We start from the raw sequence: 21,145 nt of genomic DNA, 5'->3' as shown, positions 1-21,145 counted from the left end.
ATAATTTATGCACTTCTCTGATGTTGGAGCTCAGTTCCTTTTTAATTTTTATCATAAACAACATTTTAATGAACATCCATGTAGATAAATATATGTGCACATAGCTATTATTTCCTTAAGGTAAAAATCCCAAACCATTAGACAAAGGGAATATACATTTTAAAGTTCTGTCATACTCTGTGCCAAGTTGCCTTCTAGAAAACTTACACCATAGCAGAGTGTCTAATTACCGTAGCGATTCCAACAATGTGCGTTATCATTACTTTTAATATCTGTCACATAACCAACATCCTGCTGTTATAAAACTCATTTCTTTGTGTATATGAATGAAATGAATTACGTGCCTGATAGTTGCTTCAAAATAATCTGGATGGTGGGTGGAGGTAGAAAGGAAGCAAAAGTGGTCATGAATTGAAAACTGTGGAAGTTGCAAGATGGGTGTGTGTGGTTCATCACACTATGCTCTCTAATACCACGTAAATTTAAAATTTCCCATGATTAGCGTCAGCCTGCGAGCCAAGTATCGCTGGTTCGATTCCCAGTCAGGGCACGTTACTAGGTTGCATGTCAGGTCCCCAGTTGGGGGCGCGAGTGAGAGGCAACCACACAGTGATGTTTCTCCCCCTCTCCTTCTCCTTTCCCCTCTTTCTAAAAATAAAATAAACAAATAAATAAATTATTTAAAAAAAATTTCCCATGATTAAAAAAAAATGGAAAAAACATATATTTAATTACTAATGGTTTTGACCATTCTTCTACAATTTTTAAAATCTGTCATTTACAGTATATTCCTCATTTGTCCTGTTCCTATGAGGATCTTTTTATATAATTTAGAATAAGCTTTTTATATATTAAAGATAGTCTCAGGTTTATTCACATACTGTAGGCATGTTTTCCTAGTCTGTCATTTAACTTCTTAGTCATAGAGTTTTTTGACCAACAAAAGTGTTGAAATAGGTAGTCAAAGTGTGTTTCAGCTTTTAGCACATATGTCACATGAAATCTCCCTGAAAAGAACATCCAGGATGACCTTGACCAATGAAGCCCAAAGCATAAACATCCTGGCAACAGTGGTCACAAAAGAATAACAAGCACAGGAGAAGAGAGGGTTTCCCTGTGGACACTAATTATTTTCTAAATGTTAATACTAATTGTCTGATCCTTTAAGCCACTTCCTTCCCTTCCTCCCAAAGCTGTCATGCCTGCCAGAGATTTCCCCCACTTGTTGTGCCCAGGAGAAGCTTGATTGGAGGATTCACCTTCTTATTAAGTGATGATATATAATAATATAGCATGATTATATTAATATAATAATGTATTATTATAATATTAATAGCATTATTATAATAGCAACTACTTGTAATACCTGCTCTATATTTTACCTTAAAAACAACCTTAGCAAGGTAGGTGTCACTTACTATCCTTACTTCATGGGTACAAAACTTTAGGATTAGAAAAGTTAAGAGCCCTGGCTGGTGCAGCTCAGTGAATTGAGGGCCGATCTGTGAACCAAAGGGTCACCAGTTTGATTCGCAGTCCGAAGATGCCTGGGTTGCGGGCCAGGTCCCCAGTTGGGGGTGCACAAGAGGCAACCACACATTGATGTTTCTCTCCCTCTCTTTTTCCCTCCCTTCCCCTCTCTCTAAAAAATTAAAACTTAAAAAAAAAAAAAAAAAGTTAAGGCACACCCCCAAGCTGCTAAGGGTCAAATTTAGGATCCCAAATAGGTGAAGCTTACGTGCACAAGCTCTGGGCTACCGTGGCCCTTGGAAACCTCCCAAGTACACACTTCAGTTAGGCCCCCAAGCAATGACCATCACCTCTCATGCCTCTCTTAGGTTCCTTGTTTGGCATTCTGTCTGCTCTCCCTATGAGACTATTACATCCCTCTGCTGCTCCTTTTATTTTTTAAAAAATAATAAATATTTTTTCGAAAGAGAGTGGAAGTGGGAGAGAGAAGGAGAGAGAGAGAAATATCAATTTGTTGTTTCACTTATTCACACATTCATTGGTTGCTTCTTGTGTGTACCTCGACCAGGGATTGAACCCGCAACCTTGGTATATTGGGACGGTGCTCACCGAGCTGCCCGGCCAGGGCTCAGATGCTCCTTTTAGACCCATCTGCCCCCTCCCCTGCCCTTGGCCTTCCTTGGCTGACCTTCCATAGTCCTGGGCCACACCATCAAGTGGACTCCCTAGTTTTATCTTCCTGCCTGAGTCTCCTCCCCTCACTGGTCTCCACGTCCCTCCTCCCTTCTTTTCCCCCTCCTCTGCCTCTGCTCGACCTCAGCTGCACATAATAGCTACTCAGAAGCCTGGTGATGGAGTGACGGCTGAGTGGCGCAGTACTGAGCAGAGTGCTGTAGTGCGGGTGCGGGCCTCAAGGGCCGGGTGTGTGGATGGGAGGGGAATAGCCAGCTCTGCTGCCAAGTAGGAAGCTGTGCTGCAATGACAGATGCCAGGGGAAAACAGTCAGCAGGGGCTGCTTCCTGGCTCGGGAGTCACCGCACACACAGGTGGGGAGTGCAGGCCCCGTCCCCAGCTCTGGGGGCTTCTCACCACCACCCCTGCTGCCTGAGAGGACAGGGCTGCAGTGGGCTCAGCTGCACAAAAGCTGCCCTCCATGCCGGCTGTGCTCCCTCACATGGGGATCCAGCTGGTGACTCATTCTCTCAGCCCCTCAGCTGCACAGTAAACAGGCCCAGCTATGTGACCTTCCCAGAGGGGAAACCAGCAGCTGCAGACGGCCCCTCCCCTGCAGTTCTGGCCACAGAGCAAGGCTACTAGGCAAGAGTCCCCAGAGGCCTAGGTTCCAGGGTGGTGAGGATGAGCTGCCCTCACAAGGAGATGCCCCCTAAGATGTCTATCTAGGGGCCCCAAGACAGCCCTTGGGGTTGCTGGCAGGCAGGGACAGAAGGGCCACTGTGTAGCCACCTGGCACCGATGTTCCAGATTCGTGGTTTCCTGAGCCCACCAGCTGGGGATACACCCTGGCCCTTGGGGAGATGCCATGTACAGCCTGGGTGAAGGCTGGCATTCTGGGCCTCAGGCCCCTTCCAGAGGTGAGCCTTGTCCTTGAGTGGCTGGTGTACACACCCAGAGCTCTGTACAACCTGTACAGGACAGGATCCAGGTACCAGTCTAGACAAGCGGACTCAGCAAAGCCGGGCTATTTCCTAACCCCAAACCACCTGGTAGCTCCAAGCACTTAAAGCCAGGAGCAGGTCCTTGTGGTCACCTTTCTGCTTCACTGCTGAAGGGGTGGGAGAAGGGATTCCATTCCCCTAGCCACCTCATCTGCCTTGTGAGCCAGGTCCCATCCTGCCAGTGCCCCCTGAACTTGTCACATGCTGAAGCAAGTTCACGATGTGGAACCCTCCCATGGGTGAATTCTTCCCAGGCCAATGGTGATCAGCTGACTGCTTTGGGTTCGCAAGGCATGGAACAGAAACAGAGAGGCAGAACAGGTTCCAGGCTCTGGGTGAGTCCTGGCCACGTGACACCTGGGCTCCTGGAGAGCTGACCAGGTGCTGTGGGGACCCTTGCCTGGCTGAAGAAACAGGTCAGCTGAGCAGGAATGTTACCCACCCCCCACGGGGTCATCTGCTTCACTGCTGCACCTGAATAGTTCCCTCCCCTTCCCTCTGCTTTTGGTAGAGGGATATTTATTCTGTTCAATTCAAACTTAGATCCCAACTCCCATGGATCATTTCTTCCTCAGGTTCAAAGTCAGACTTCAATGAATCAAACAGGAAAAGCCCACAGAAAAAATTTTTCATCAAGGAGCCTGGCAACCTTTTGTAATCACTTTTCTGTGAGGGTTTCAGCTCAGAACTCCCTGTCCTGCCCACACTGACAGGGGTCAGAGTAATGAAGTGGAAAAGACGTGTCCACAATGTTGGCTGCATCTGCTCCCATCTCTAAGCAACCCAGGCCTGGATTGTGGGGTGGTGGCCCAAAGACGCCGCCTCAGCTGCCAGCTGGTATCTGTGCTCTAGCCAATGGAGCGAGTTAAGGGGTTGTACAAATGTGAGGCATTGAGCAAACAACCAAAGTGTGCTGTCCAGGTGTCCAGGGGGAGGCTGAGGCTTGGCCCCTCGGGGAGGGCTCTGCATCTGGGGAATGGCCAGACACCGTCCCCTGTTGCAAGGACCTGAGAGAGCCAGTTCTGGCCATCAGGCAGCCCACATGGTATGGAATTCCCCTTGCGCCTCTGAGCCTCCCCCCTAGAGGGAAGGATCACCAATCACTAGACCTCTTGGGGTCTGTAAGGGAGGCCTATCTGCCATCTCATCCTGGCCTGTGGGGAAAAGGCATTTTGCCAATTTGGGGCCCCCTCTCTACCAATGGAGGTAACGGCTTATAGTGTCTGCACATCTTTATTTATACCACAGCTCAAGTAACACAAAACCCTTTGGGACTCAGAAAGTCCCCAAATTAAGGTTTCCATGACATCACATCTCCCCCCACTCCCAGGTTATCATGGACCATTTATTCACGGCCCCAAAGCGGTTGTAGGAGATTTGATTTAAATGCTCCTAAAGGCAACCCTGAAGATTCCTTTGTCCCCCCGAATCTGAATATGGACAGGAGACACAAACAGAAAGTGCCATTGTGCTGCTAGCTCGGCATCTCTGGGAGCTGCTCCTGACAGTTCTGCTTTTTAAAGTCCAGGGCCGTGACGGGCCGGGCTGGGATTCAGCTCTGCTCAGCAGAAGCTGCGGCCAGCCCCAGAGCATTGCCCAAGAGCTCCAGCCCCGTCCTCTCTGCCCTGCTTCTCATTCCCCTCTCAGGGCCTGTTCTGGAGAGGAGCCGCCATGGGAGCCCCTGTCTGAGGCCTCAGGTGACAGGAAAATGACCACGGAGAAGCCTAGACCAGGGGCAGTGCAAGAGCGGGAAAGAGATAAGAGATGACGTAAAACGTGCTTAGAGAAAAGTGCTCAGGGAACTGGTCTGTGTAACTAGAAGGGGGGGTGAGCAGGATGTGGGGGTGAGATGGGTGGCAGCCCCTGCCTTCCCATGGGGCACAGTGATTGAGCAGCTCCTTGGTGCCTCTAGACCAAAAGTTGTCAGACTTTTTCTATAAAAGGCCAGAGAGTAAATATTTTAGGTTTCGTAGGCCATATGGTCTCTACAACTACTTCGTTCTGCCACTACAGCACAAAAGAAACAAGTGGGAGTGGCTATGCACCAATAAAAGTCTGCTTACACCACCAACTCCCCTGCTATGGTCTGGATTTGGCCTGGGGATAGCAGTTTGCTGACCTCTGCTCTGGACCCAAGAATACGGACCTTAGAGGACAAGCCACCAGCCTCCCTTAAGTGTTTGCTAACCAAACACTTTAAGTGCCCATCAGTTTTCTTGCCTGGTCTATGTAGCCTTTCACCTCCCAGGGGGAGAGTGAGGCGCTAACAGGAACGCTTGGCCGCAGAGCTTTGAGCCTTCACACAGACCTATTAGTGGTTGTAGAAAGCAATGGACCCTTCCCCAGAAACAGGAACCCAGAGAGCACACTCTCAATCTGTTTGCATATAATTTCAAGGGCGAGCAGAGCTCTCCTAAGGCTTATTCACAGACCACATAGAAGCCTAAACACCCTAGATCTCTTGCTCACTCAGAAAGAGCGCTAATTTCTTTGTATATGAATGATAAACCTGCAGAAAAATAGACAAATGACACAGAGAAGCAATTCACAGAATACAAATGGCCACAAAAAAAGAGGTGAAAATATGCTCCATTTCACTAACAAATAAAGAAAAAAAAAATTAAATCATGGTATATCATCCTGTCTGTCCTGGCTCAGTGGGTTGAGCATCATTCCACCAAGCAAAAGGTGGCCAGTTCTATTCCCAGTCAGGGCATGCACCTGGGTTGTGGGCTGGTCCCCAGTCGGGGTACATGCAAGAGGCAGCAGATTGATGTTTCTCTCACAAGGTTGTGTTTTTCTCCCTCTCTTTCTTCCTCCCTTCCCCTCTCTAAAAAATAAATGCATAAAATCTTTTTAAAAATTTAAAAATCATGGTATATACCATTTTTCACCATATCTTGATTGGCTAATGATTAAAAGATTAAGGATAGCGTACTGGAAGGGTGTGGAGAAAAAGGCACTCTCACACATGTTGGTAGGATAGTATCAGTGTACAGTACAATTTTTGGAAAGACTATTTGACAATTTACACTAAAATTTAAAACATGCTGATCCTGTGGCCCAGCAATCTCACTTCCTATACTTATTTCACAGAAATATATGTACAAGAAAGTTCACTTCAGCAGCAGCATAAATCAGAAAAATTGGAAACTAACCCAAGCGTCCATTAGTAGGAAGCTGGTTAAATAAATTATGGTATATCTATATTACAGAATCACATGGAACTCTTTAATAATGAGATAGATCTCTAGAGGTCAAAATAAAAAGGTAGATTTCTAAGCACTCCCAGGAAAAGATGTAAAAGATACGTTAAATGAAAATGGCAAGTTGTAACAATATTCCTTTAAAAAAAATAACACTGGTATATGCAGATTTTTTTTAAATACTGAAGAGATACAGTAGTCCCTCTCTATATCGCGGTTCTCTTATCGTGGTCTCACTGTATCGCAGGATTTTTTAAAATATTATATTTAATTATTTATTACGGATTTTTCGCTCTATTGTGGGATATACGTTTGTTGTTAAAGTTACGTAGGTTTAAGAACATAAGTAGTGTTTATAAAAGTGTGGAAAAGGTTAATAAGGGAGTGGGAAAGGTTAATAAGGGACTGGGAACCATTTATAAGTGTGTGGGAAGGGTTTATAAAGCCTTAAAATATATATAAATACTAAAATAAATGTAAGGTTCCTACTTTGCGGATTTTCACCTATCACGCGGGGGTCTAGAATGTAATACCCACAATAAGTGAGGAAATACTGTACATTCTAAACTGATAAAGGTAGGCTTATAGAATTTTACAGTCTATATATTTCTAAAACATTAACTTTTAAAAATAAAAACATTTTTGTTTAATAATTAAAAATAAAAATAAAAATATTTATGGGCTTAATAGTCTCCCCTAAAGAACTCTTAGACAACTACAAGTTCTTTTTTTTTTCTAAGATTTTATTTATTTATTTTTAGAGAGGGGGGAAGGGAGGGAGAAAGAGAGGGAGAGAAGCATCAGTGTGTGGTTGCCTCTCGAGTGGCCCCAACCGGGGACCCGGCCTGCAGCCCAGGCATGTGCCCTGACTGGGAATCGAACCGCAATCCTTTGGTTCTCAGGCTGACACTCAATCCACTGAGCCACACCAGCCAGGGCTACAAGTTCATTTTAAAGGCTTTCTTAGAGAAGATTCATGGTATGGTGATTTCTATCCATTTGTCTTACACTTTATCACAATAAAGCATCTTTCTGTGCCTCAGAGCATAAACTCCTCAAATTCCAGGATCACCTGTTTCTCTCACCCCAAAACTCAAAACTGCCATGACATAGGCATAGAGGAACTAAAATAATGGCATGATGCCAGGTTTTTAATTTTCATTTTGATGAATGAGTTGGTCATTTTCATGCTGTCAAAGAACAAACAGAACCATGACTCCTGTTACATAGTTGACACAACTTGGTGGAATTTGTGTACTTTTGGCAGTTCTAACAATTTCCTACAGTTTCAACATTTATTTACCTCTGGGTATTTGAGTTGGGGAGAGAATATATTTGTTTTCTTTAATCTACCTGCTTAAAAAAATAAAATAAAATAAAATAAATGCACAGAAGAGTACAAACCCAACCTCTCTCACACGGGAGCAAGGCAACCAGAGCCCCCAGATCTCTGTGTTACCCACTGCCCAAACGCACAGCAGACATGGTCCTGTGTAATGCCTTTGTCACCTAACACAGACACCACTGAACTTTCCATTTCCAAGGACCCAGACCCAGATCGCTGATCCTTCCCACCAGGGTAAAGTTAAGAAGGCCGAGCATAGGAAGGGTGAACAGGGGAGACGCTGGGCCTGACCTGGCCTCAGGCTCGGGCTCACAGCCTGAGGGCCAGGGTTCACGGCCATGTCAACACCTCTTCAAGCTCCTTACAAGGAGACCAGCGGTCCCAGGGCTCCCACAAAACGAAATAAGGGCCCCTCAACAGCCTGAATCCTGACTCCTTAGTGGAAAGAGAAATCAGAAGAGTACCTTGCAAATAGTGGTGGTAGGTACTGTGTCATAAAAACTTTCTCATGGGGAAACTGAGGCAGGCCAGACTTTCCTGTTGGACAGGAATCTCTTTGAAGAGCCTATTATTCTCACTTCTTTCCCAATGGCCACCTTGCCCCACCTTGCAGAGAGCTTCCTTCTTCCTCCCAGGCAGGACTCGCCTGGCTTTCTCTCCTTCCACGTGTACTTTCCTGCAGTCTCTCTCACCTCAAAGGGGAGCATATTCTGTGACATTCTGGCACTACTGATAGGGGGTGCTCAGCATCCTGAGAAAACACTTCCTTCCCTCGAGGGTCCTTCTGTGTCCTGGCATCCCGCAAACCAAGAAGAGGCAGCCTATGTGCTCCCCTGAGTTTCACATTCAGTTCTGGACAAGGGCAATGGTTAGGGGCAGCGAGATTTGGAGGGAGGTTTGTTTTTAGGTTGCACTGTTAGCCAGAGCTGTCACAGAAAATAAGAGAAAAGCAAGTGGGTGGTAGCTTTCATTTCCCTGCACACATGGCTAGCAAGCTGGCCTCCTAAGCACCTAAGCCAAGGTCAGCAGGTGATGCGTCCATTTGGAGAACTGCGCTCTGCTGTGCCTGCAGGACCTCCCTCTCCAGCTGCGGGGGCCGTGGCTGGCTTTGCTGTCCAGCCACCTTACCACCTACAGTCCTCTAGTGCTTGGGATGTCCAGGCATATGCAGGTGAATGGAAGGCAAAGAAACCGAAGCCAAGAAAAGCTGCCTCAAACTCATAAGGAAGGAGATGGCTGAACTGAGAACTTCTTCAAGAAAGCAATACTTACTGTCAGTGAGGTGAAAGTCATGCACATCCCACCAAAGCCATTCAGAGACAGGGAGATGAAGATGAGCACAGAGAGCGCTGTAAGAAACAGAAGGCACGTGAGTGGGGGACCATCAGCTGAGCTTTGGGGAGGCCAGGGCTTGAGCTCTAACAAAAGGTGCCTCCCTATCCTCTGTTGTCCACTAACCTGGGCAGCAAGGGAGAGGCCAAAGAAGCTGCTTCACTGAAACCAAAAATACTGGTATTGCCAAATCAATAAATGGTAAAACTCAAGTTGTATTTTGGTGTTTGTTCTAAAAGTCCTTGAAACAACAGTTCCATCTGTACAGAGTTGGTGACCAGGTAGCTTCTAAGCCAGTGGTTCTCAACCTGTGGGTCGCGACCCCTTTGGGGGTCAAACGACCCTTTCACAGGGGTCACCTAAGACCATCGGAAAACACATATATAATTACATATTGTTTTTGTGATTAATCACTATGCTTTAATTATGTTCAATTTGTAACAATGAAAATACATCCTGCATATCAGATATTTACATTACGATTCATAACAGTAGCAAAATTACAGTTATGAAGTAGCAATGAAAATAATTTTATAGTTGGGAAATTTTATGAGGAACTGTATTAAAGGGTCGCGGCATTAGGAAGGTTGAGAACCACTGTTCTAAGCTATCTTTAAAGTACTGGCCTGATACCCTGGCTGGTATGGCTCAGGGGACTGAGTGAAAGCCTGCGAACCAAAGGGTTACTGGTTTGATTCCCAGTCAGGGCACATGCCTTAGTTGTGGGCCAGGTGCCTAGTTGGGGGTGTGTGAGAGGCAATCACACATTGATGTGTCTCTCCCTCTCTTTCTCCCTCCCTCTCCTTCTCTCTAAAAATAAATAAGTAAATAAAATCTTTAAAAATAAATAAATAAATAAAGTACTGGTCTGAGCTGCCTCACGGGGACACAGCTGACGTTTTGGCAGACACCCCTGCAGCTGGCCTGGTTCTTTGAACTTGTCTCTCAGATTGGATCAACGAGGCCATCTCAGACTGGCCTGGTTTGGCGATGACATGGGAGTTTCATACACCCTGGGAGCTTACCTCAGCCATCTGTCTGGGGTGACTGTTCTTTTGCTCAGCCACCCATTTGAGATAAGTAAGTGGGTAAAGATCTAATAAGCATTGCCTCTGACTTGAGCAGTGAGCACCAGGCCTGGCTCAGCGTCCTAGAACAGATGGGCCTGTGAGCCCCTCTGGGCACTCTCCCCAATCCCTGCCAAAAGGGTGGGGGGAAAGCGTACTCACAGTCTGGGTTACTTGCTCCATATGCAATCAGCAAGCAGGAGACAGCAAAGCAGGCACTAAAAACAAGCAGAAATAATATATTATTTCTTATTATTGCTATTGCTAATATATTATTTTGGAGTATTTACTATGTTTTAGATACTTCTGAAAATTTTATATATATTTTATTTAACAATTCTAAGGAGTATAATTGGCACCATTTCATTGATGGGGTAGGGGTGGGGGGGAGAACTGATTTCTCTGAAGTCTCTATTAGTTAAGGGCCTAAGCAGGAATTCAAGACTGGCAGCCACATCTAGTCATAACCACACTGCACTGCCCACCACCCCCATCCTGACTGGATGTGCCTGGGCTCTGAAGCAAGAGAGGGCATAATCCATTCTCCAGCTTCCTATGCTTGTTCAGCCAGGGGTGGACAGAACCCACTGGACATGGCTGAGATGAGTTGCAGCTCATGAATGTCCTCCACTGGGCTCCGGACCAGGGCCTCTGGAGTTCCAAAAGGTGAATGAAACTGTTCTACCACCCATTCCATTCCCGGTCACAGGTCTTGCTCATTGCAGACCACTGCCCTGTGAGATGATCCTTCCCCTTGGGATAGGCTTGGGGAGGCCATGACCTGAGAGGCAAGTTGCTGGTGGACTGACCCTGAGTCTGGCACAATGAAAATTTATAGACCAGGGACACACACCATAGAGGATGCACATAATGATCCACACAGGTGCCGGTGGTAGGAAGGGAGGGAGAAAGAGAGGAAGAGACACATCAATGTGTGGTTGCCTCTTGCACACCTGAACTGGGAATTGAACTGGCGACCCTTTGGTTTGCAGGCTGGCACTCAAGCCACTGAGTCACACCAGCCAGGGCCTATTTTATAATTTTTAGTCTCAGCCATTTTCATTTACATTTTGATATATGTATGACAAAGCGCATAAAAAATTAAGAATGGCATATGTATATGTAATTGATAATTCCACGTGTTTATATTAGAAGTATATTTTCAAAACTTTTGCTGATAGAGGTAGAAGGTCAAAAAGACTGTGGAAGCAATTGTTCTTAATGACAAACAACTCTATACCCTCCCAGGCAGGCCTGGAGCCCTGTGCCCTTTTTCTGTAATATTGGCACATTACAAGGATCGTAGTACCTACTGATTCAATGGTACATGGGGTAGAAATCCCACCCTGGGTGGGCATTTAGGGAGCTCCAGTGTACCTGATAGCAGGTACCAGGATTCCCTCCAGTAGACAACTCAGCCCAGGGTCCGCCAGCCCACCCCCCAACCCCCACACTGACCTGCCCAGCAGCCTGAGCTTCCTTGGGCCGTACTTGTCCATGACGATGCCCAGGGGCAGGGTGATGGCACTGAGCAGGAAGGAGCCCACGGTGAAGGCCAAGTTTAGCATCTCATCCTGGGCCTTGCAGCTGAGCCAGTCATTCACCCAGGTCACCTCCTCCTCCTGTTCTGGCTCTGCTGTGCCGTTGGTGACATTCTCTGTGTGTGCAAAGGGAGCAAAACCTGATCACAGGGTCATGGCAGGGAGTCTCGAAGATCAGAGGAGCAGGTGCACATTCAAAGTCACCCCACTGGGAATGGCTGTCTCTGGGCCTCCGGAGGGCTCAGGCTACCCCACAGCAGGCTTGGATGTCCATCTGGCCCATGCCTCTTGAAGAAATGATGTAGAGGTTCTTAATATTTGTGGGGGTCATAGATCTTTGGTGAATCCAATAAAGTCAGCCATGCACCAGCTCCCCAGAAAATGCACCAAGTCTTACCCACAGTTTCAGGGGTCTCATGTGTCCCGTGAAGCACCCATGAGCCTCTGGTTGGGATTCCCATTCACAAGTCACCTATACCCTGGAATGGTAGACCTCAGGACCCAGTCTTGGCACAGGGGCCCTAGGTTGGCCAGAGCCTTCTCAGCAGCTCTGCCCATGGAAACAGACTGCAGCCAGTCTATAGGAGGCTGACCCAAGACCACCTGGGAAGGACAAGGTGCTGGTCTCACTGCTATGCCCTGGGGTTCTCCTAGGTCAGTCTGGAAACGAGTGAAGGGCCCGTTATGCTAAGTACAGTGGACTTCTCAAACATGCAGTCCACACACTACCTCCTCCCCTCCCATTTTCATACCATCAACCACCACACAGACTGTAAGCAGAACCCTTTGGGAAGGTTTTTGTAACAGCCCCAGCTGATTTGCTTTCACTTGTTGAGGTGCACCTTTCTCCTTTTTCTTGCTGGAGTCACCACATTTGCTGTCCCTGAGGCCACGCCTGTGCTACAATCCTGGCCCTTTATGGCCCTCTCCAAAGTCCACCCAGCACCAAGAAAACAAAATAGAAAGGAAAAAGTGCTGTGGCAGCTGAAGGCAGGAAGGTGGGGGACAGGTTGGGAATGTGGCTGAGGAACTCTCTCCTCTCTGGGACTGCTTGTTAAGAGATGCTGACTAATCCTGCAGAAAGAGGAGCGGCCTCTGATTAGATTTGAGGTAACACCAGGAGAGAAGGAAATACCTCTCTTCAGAGAGCTGTGAGCCTCCAGGCGGGGGCCCTCTGGCGCCAGGGCTGTAAAGCTGAGGTCTACAAAGGCCTCTCAGCGCTGAGCCAAGGTCAGAAAAAGATGCACTTGGGATGAATCATGCCATATGCCAACCTCCTGGGCGCAAGCTGATTGAGGGCAAGGTGCTGGTTCCAATATTGGTTCCTCCACTTCCTACTTGTATGACCTTGGAGAAATGACTTAATCTTGCCCTTTCTCAGTTTTTTGTCTGTAAAATGAGCATAATCTAACAATTAGTATCTACTGCCTAGAGTTTGAGGGAAGAAAATCCAGATAACATTCTAGAGCTCACACAAGCACAGAAAGTGCTCAATAAATAATATCTGAAAGTTATTATAATTACTACTATTATTGGTGGGTCTGATGGGAGTCATGCTGCAATCGACACAGTACTTTGGGGCAGAGTCCCACAACTGTGGATGTGGTGGCACGAGTTTGTGTCTAGTCTCTCACTGGGTGGGGCCCTGGAGGGGCAGAGACTCTATTCTAGTCACCTGTGTCCACAACACCTTACTCAGGCCCTGGTGGAAAGCAGTTGTTTACTGAATTAATGAAAACAATGGAATCAATCACAGTGGCCAAAAGGATCAAGAGAGAAGAAAGGAAATAGGACTTACAGAAACAAACTGAAGATAGAGGGGATTTAAGGAGATTACAGCCACGTTATTAACCTCCTGAAGCCACAGGCACAAAACCTAACAAGTCAGATTCCCACCCCACCCAGCCCCGTACTTTCTCTCTTTTCGGAAAGAGCCCCGCCACACTGGCAGCCAAAACACATGCGAAACAGGGTCATCTGAGCCCGTGAGGATCCACCTCGGAACTGTCACAGTGACTTAGCTGGAGGGCCCGCTTCACAGGTCAGCACTGGCTTCAGGTGACAGATCTGCCAGCAGCAACAGGAACTGGTTGTGAAGTGGGAGCACAGCCATTTCCAGGTTGGTGTGCAGATGCGAGCAAACCAGCACAGGTGTGACAGAGTGGATGGGTGGAGAGGGTGCCCCAGGGCCCAGGGTCGCTGGCTGGTGAGACCTGCCGGTGGCCATGAGTATTGCACTAGATGCTGCAGGGTCTGCTGCTGTGAGCAGGGAGCCCCAGCTGGACGGGACAGCAAGAAGCAAGGCAGCATGTCTGAGTGAGGCACCAGGACACCCTCCCACAGGCTTCCCAGAGAGGAACCAAAAGGGACCCTTAAATCCATGACTGTCCTTACCAAGACAGAAACAATAAAAAATCCCAAGGCAACATACACAAGGCAGTCTCCCTAATTTACTGTAAGTGGGAACAGAGTATAAACATCTGAATTGTTTAGAGACCTGACCACCTGTTACTAGACAGGGGGCTCATGACGGGACAGGTCAGAGTGGAGCACTACACACAGAAGCAGGGACCTTACTTTGGGCTACCCGCCTTCTCTTCTTAAACAAATCCCTGCCAGAGGAACCCCGGCCCTCCTGCCTTCAGGCAGTGATATCCAGCCACAGCGGAGGGGGTGGGGTGTCTGAGTGGCCCCTTGTCTGCCTGTGGAGCAATGAGTGTCCTCCACCACAGAGGAAACTAAACCGTCAGTGAGCCCAGAAGCTTTGTTGGCAGTAAAAGTGCCCAGATGAATAAACAGAGATCCGCAGATGCCCAAACAAAGTCACACCCAGGCCACTCCTCTCCCTCTACTCCCACCTGAGCCACTGTGGGCTAGGAGACATAAACAGATAAGCACTCAGGAAGTGTCAAACCCCCGGGCGCCCCTCTTGCCCCGAGCCCTGCCCCCGACCCAGCCTGCTCTGCACCTCACCTGTACCTGTTCAGTAAACAGATGCCTCCGAAGTGGGTGGCCAGAGCGGCCCGACCCAGCCCAGCTGGGAAAGGTGAACCAAGAAGACAGGCCAGGGATTGGTGTGGCCAGAGTGTGCTGAGAACCGGCATTAACACTGCTTAGGAGGAAACCCAGGGAAAGGGAAGAGAGAACAATGCCTGCACTGTTCAGCCTCACTCACATACAAAATCTTACAGAGAAAGCAGTGGAGAAAAGAGGGTACTGCAACCCCACTCAGGCTCCCTTGCTGTCTCTGGGCCAAAGAGAGGCCTCCACCCATCCCAGAGAAATAAAGGGAGTGGGGGCCTCCAGAACAGCTGGCCAGATGATGCTTGAGGCAGCTAAGAGCACTGGGCTGGAGGCCCCTCTAAATTCCTGAGCAGCCCCCTTCTGACCGGCTGCTTACTGAGAGCCCCCTCCCTAGGGGCAGACCCCTGGACCACCCCGCTGATGGTCCCTGCCCCAGGATGCTTGTCTTTCTCTCAAATCCTTAGTCTATCCGGCAACAGGAAGCAGCACCTCCGCGCAGCAGGGGGGATGTAGGCGAGAGGTCAGCCTCAGACACAGAGCAAACATGAGACAGGACAGTCAAGAGTGCCCTGCTGGGTAGGCCTGGGCCTAGCCCCTTAGCTGTGGTCACCTAGTGAGAATGGGGTTGCCCCCAAGATCCTCCCACGAGGTCCCTGAAAGCCAACCCAAGCTGGATAGGACCTCAATAGGACACGCAGAAGCCAGGTGGGGTGCGCAGCGGATGTGGGGGAGAAAAATTGGGTCATGAAATGAAGAGGAGGAAGGCAGGGTTGGTGGGGAGGGCGGAGAGTGCCAGCTCCTCTCTGTGACACATCCTGAGGCTATAGGCACCAGCCTTTAGATCTCCTTACCTATTGCTACAATTTTTTTTTTAAATCCAAAGTACACTGGGGGAGAGGGGCGGTAGTGGAAACGGTCATATTCACAGCATTAAAAGTGAAAGGGTGAGTTTTCAAAAGCCATCTGGCCCTTGAGTGTAGGAGACCAGAAAAAGAGAGGGTTTCAGAAGGGAGTGGCATGAAATATTCAAAGTAATGAAAAGCAAGGGCCTCCAACCAAGACTACTTTACCCAGCGAGGCTATTATTTAAAATTAAAGGAGAAATAAACAGTTTCCCAGATCAAAAAGAAAACACAAAAATCCTGAAGGAGTACCACCAAACCAATATTATAGAAAATGTTCAAGGATCTTCTTTAAGAAAATTAAAAATTAATTAAAAAAAAAACAGACAAACATAGTTAAAAGAATAAAATGGCAATAAATAAATATCTATCAGTAATCACTTTAAATGTAAATGGTTTAAGCGCTCCAATCAAAGCACATAGGGTAGCTGAATGGATAAGAAAACAGACCCACATATATGCTGTTCACAAGAGACCCATCTCAGAATGAAAGATACACACAGACTAAAAGTAAAGGGATGAAAAAGACACTTCATGCAAATGGAAATTTAAAAAAAGCTGGGATAGCAATACTTATATCTGACAAAATAGACTTTAAATCAGTAAGAGAAAAAAAAGAACACTACATTATGATAAAGAGAACAATCCAACAAGAAAATAAAACCTTAGTAAACGCTTATGTACTCAACATAGGAGCACCTAAATATATAAAGCAAAACTTGATGGACATAAAGGTAGAGATCAGCAATAATATAGCCGTAGCAGGGTATTTTAACATCCCACTTACATTAATGAATATATCTTCCAGACAGAAAATCAACATGGAAACAGTAGCCTTAAATGACACACTAGATCAGATGGATTTAATTGGTATCTTCAGAGCATTTCACTCAAAAGCAGCAGAATATACATTCTTTTCAAGCAGACATGTAACATTTTCTAGGACAGACCACATGTTAGGACACAAAACAAGTCTCAATAAATTTAAGAAGATTGAAATTATATCAACCATCTTCTCTAGATCACAATGGTATGAAGCCAGAAATCAGTCACAAGAAAAAAACTGAAAATCACACAAAGACATGGAGGCTAAATAACATGTTACTAAACAGTGAAGGGTGAACAAGGAGATTAAGGAAGAAATCAAAAGATACTTTGAAACAAATGAAAATGAGACCATACCAACCCCAAATCCATAGGACAAAGCAAAAGCAGTCCTAAGAGGGAAACTCATAGCATTACAGGCCTATCTCAAGAAACAAAAATCTCAAACAATCTATATTTACTCTTAAAGGAGCTGAAGAAAGAACAACAAAGCCCAAAATGAGTAGAAGAAAGGAAATAACAAAGATCAGAGCAGAAATAAATGAAATAGTGTCTAGTCCTGGCTGGTATGGCTCAATGGATTGAGTGTTGACTGACAGGTCGCCAGTTCGATTCCCATGCCTGGGTTGCCAGGTCCCCAGTTGGGGGTGAGCAAGAGGGAATGGATCAACGTATCTCCTGCACATTGATGTTTCTCTCCCTCTCTTTCTCTAAAAGTAAATAAATAAAATCTTTGAAAACATGAAAAATCAAGCCTTGTTTTATAAAAAATAATAAACAAGAGTATAAAAAACACAATACAAAATTTCAATGACACAAAGAGTTGGTTCTTTGAAAAGATAAACAAGATCGACAAACCTTTATCCAGACTCATCAAGAAAAAAGAAAGAGGACCCAAATAAATAAAACTAGAAATGAAAGAGAAGAAATAACGACTGACTCCACAGAACTATAAAGGATTGTAAGAAAATATTACAAACAACTATATTCCAACAAATTGGACCATGTGGAGGAAATGGATAAATTTCTAGAAAGATATAATTGTCCAAAACTAAATCAGGAAGAATCATAAATCTGACTACAATTAATGAAATTAAAGTATTAATCAAAAAACTCCCAACAAACAAAAGCCCTGGACCAGATGGCTTCACAGGTGAATTTTACACCAAACATTCAAAGAGTTAATACATATCCTTCTCAAATTATTCCAAAAAATTCAAAAGTAGGGAACACTCCCAACTTCATTTTACAAAGCTAGCATTTTCTCCTAATTCCAAAACTAGGCAAAGACACCACAAAGAAACAAAATTATAGGCCAATATCCCTGATGAACACAAGATGCTAAAATCCTCAACAAAATATCAGCAAACCAGATCCAGCAACATCCTTGAAAAGACCATATACTATAATCAAGTAGGATTTATTCTAGGAATGCAAGGCTGGTACTATATTTGCAAATGAATAAACATGACAGACCATATAAACAAAATGAAAGATTAAAAAAAAAAAACATGATCATATAAATAGATGCAGAAAAAGCATTTGGTAAAATCCAGGACCCATTTATGATAAAAACTCTCAACAAAGTGGGAATAGAGGAAACATACCTCAACATAATAAAGCCCATATATGACAAATCCACAGCCAACATCATACTCAAAAGGCAAAAATTAAAAGTGTTTCCCTTAAGGTCAGGAACAGGACAGGGATGTCTGCTTTCAACACTCTTATTCAACATAGTACTGTAAGTCCTAGCAACAGCAATCAGACAAGAAGAAGAAGTAAAAGGAATCCAGGTTGAAAAGGAAAAAGTAACTGTCATTATTTGTAGATCATATGATACTGCATATACAGAATCTTAACAATTCCACCAAAAAGTTACTTGAACTGATGAGTTTAGTAAAATAACAGGATACAAAATAGATACTCAGAAATCAGTTTTGTTTTTATATATCAATATAAAACACCACAAAGGGAAACTAAGAAAACATCCCATTTACAATTGCACCAAAAAAATAAGTAGAAACAAGGAGAAGGGACTAGACAAAGAACATGTATGAATTACGCATGGACATGGACAACAATGTGGGAATTGATTATGGGGGGGATGGGCGGAGGAGGGCAAAAGGGGAAAATTGGACCAACTATAATAGAATAACAATAAAAAATGATTAGAAAATAAATAAATAAATAGTACTTGAGAGGGGGCATAAATAAATAAACAAGTAAAATACCTAGAAATGAATCTAATCAAGGATGTAAATGACATGTACTCAGAAAATTATGACACTCAAGAAAGAAATTGAAGAAGATACAAATACGCAGAAACATATACTGTGTTCATGAATAGGAAGAATTAACATCATTAAAATGTCCATACTACCCAAAGCAATCTACAGATTTAATGCAATTCCTATCTAAATACCGATGGCATAATTCACAGAACTAGAACAAATATTCCAAAAATTTATATGGAAGCACAAAAGACCCTGAATAGCCATAGCAATCTTGAGGAAGCAAAGTTGGAGGAATCACACTACCTATCAAACTATACTACAATCCCATAGTAATCAAAACAGCATGTTACTAGCATAAAAAAAAGACATATAGATCAATGGAACAGAATAGAGTCCAGAAATAAACCCACGCCTTTATGGGCGATTTTTATTTGACAAAAGAGTCAAGAAGATACAATGAGGTCAAGACAGTCTATTCAATAAATGGCATTGGGAAAATTGAAGAGATATGTGCAAAAATATATAATTAGATAAACTTCTTCCATCATATACAAAAATAAACTCAAAATAGATTAAAGACTTAAATATAAGACTAGAAACCATAAAAACTCTAGAAATAAACACAGGCAGTAAAATCTCAGGCATTTCTCATAGCATTATTTTTTCTGATATATCTTCTCAGGCAAGGAAAACAAATGGGACTACATCAAACTAATAGTTTTTGCACAGCAAAGGAAACCATCAACAAAATGAAAAGACAACCCACTGAACGGGAGAACATATTTGCCAATGATATATCTGATAAGGGGTTAATATCCAAAATTCATAAAGAACATAAACAACTCAACACCAAAACAACAAACAATCCAATAAAAAATGAGCAAAGGACATGAATAAACACATCTCCAAAGAGGACATACAGATAGATGGCCAATAGACATATGAAAAGATGCTCAACGTCATTAATCATCAGAGAAATGCAAATTAAACCACAATGAAATATCACCTCACACCTGTCAGAATGGCTATCATTGATAGATCAAAAAAACAACAAGTGTTAGAGAGAATGTGGAGAAATGGGAACCCTCTGGAGATGCAGATTGGTACAGCCACTGTGGAAAGCAGTATGGAGTGACCTCAAAAAATTAAAAACGGAATTGCCTTATCCCAGCAATTCCACTTCTAGGAATATACCCGAAGAAACCTGAAACACTAATTGACAGAATATATGCACCATTATGTTCACTGCAGTGTTATTTACAATAGCCAAGATGTGAAAACAGCCCAAAGTGTCCATCAGTAGATAAGTGGATAAAAAAAGCTGTAGTATATTTACACAGTAGAATACTATTTGGTTGTAAAAAAGAGGGGAATCTTACCTTTTGCAACAGCATGTAAGCACCTGGAGATTATTATGCAAAATGAAATAAGCCAGTCAGAGAAAGAGAAATACCATGTGATTTCACTTATATGTGAAATCGAATGAACAAAATAAACAAACAAAATAGACACAGATACAGAGAACAGACTGACAGCTGTCATAGGGAGGGGGTTGGGAGGTGGATGAAAAAAAATTTTTTTTCATAGATGCAGACAACAGTATGGTGATGACTAGAGGGAAAGGGAGGTGGGGGAGGTAGAAGAGGGTAAAAGAGGGACACGTTTAAAAAAAAGATCAAAACTATGAACAGTAAAGTGACAAAAAACTCATAACTATGAACAAATGAATCTAAAAAACAAAACACGAACAAAGTAAGCAAACAACTAGAATAGTAACAGAACCATAGATATGGAGACCATATGGAGGGTTGTCAGTGGGCAGGGGGGAGGGGGAGAATGGGGGAAAAGGTACAGGGATCAAAGGAGGGATAAATGCTGATGGAAAGAGACTTGACTTGGGGTGGTGAACACACAATATAATATACAGATGACGTATTCTAGAATTGCACATCTGGACTTCTGGCCAAGATGGAGGTGTAGGTAGACATGCTTTGTCTCCTCCCATAACCATAAGAAGGGTTACATCTACCTCAAAACAAAAAACAGCTGAACTATCAGAAAACCAAACTGCATGGAAGTCCAACAAACAAAGATATAAAGAAGCAATCCTCATCCAGACAGGTAGGAGGAGCGGAGCCGGGGCGGAGAGGATGTGGTGTGGTGGCTGTGACAGCAGCGGTGGCTGTGGCGAACCATTGGAAAAAGCAGTCACAAATTATAAAAGCCGGGAGGGACATGTGAGGAGCACTCCCAGTCCCAGGTCAGATCCTGCAGTCCACAGTTCTAACGCCGGGAAAATAAAGCTGCATTGCTTCTGACCATGAAAACCAGTGGGGGTTGGGGTGGCGGAAGAAACTGCCCATCTCTCACGGGAGTCTGTTTAGAGGTAGCCCATCCTAGAACATCCGCAAACCCATCCACTCTGGAAACCACCACCAGGGCAACAGCTAGAGGGGCACCAGTCACATTCAGGAAGCGGGTGAGGTGACAAGAAAATGAGCCAGTTCTGAGCAAGTGGCA

At 44.8% G+C, this 21,145-nt stretch overlaps 1 protein-coding gene across 4 annotated transcripts in view; it reads right to left on the bottom strand.

Moving 5' to 3' along the window:
• Positions 1–21,145, bottom strand: part of SLC43A2 (solute carrier family 43 member 2) — a 49,149-nt gene that overhangs the window by 20,646 nt on the left and 7,358 nt on the right. For all 4 annotated transcript variants that reach the window (XM_090257648.1, XM_090257646.1, XM_090257649.1 and 1 more), the window contains exons 3-5: positions 11,555–11,753; positions 10,259–10,314; positions 8,970–9,046 (exon numbers count right to left, since the gene is read on the bottom strand). In XM_090257648.1, the coding sequence (XP_090113774.1) occupies positions 8,970–9,046; positions 10,259–10,314; positions 11,555–11,753 (332 nt within the window). The remainder of the gene's footprint in view (positions 1–8,969; positions 9,047–10,258; positions 10,315–11,554; positions 11,754–21,145) is intronic.

Source organism: Furipterus horrens, unplaced genomic scaffold (assembly GCF_987537825.1).
Source record: "Furipterus horrens unplaced genomic scaffold, mFurHor1.1.pri manual_scaffold_11, whole genome shotgun sequence".
NCBI classification, from domain to species: Eukaryota; Metazoa; Chordata; class Mammalia; order Chiroptera; family Furipteridae; genus Furipterus; species Furipterus horrens.
The sequence above is the reverse complement of the archived record's forward strand: the minus strand, read 5'-3'. Positions and strand labels throughout refer to the sequence as shown.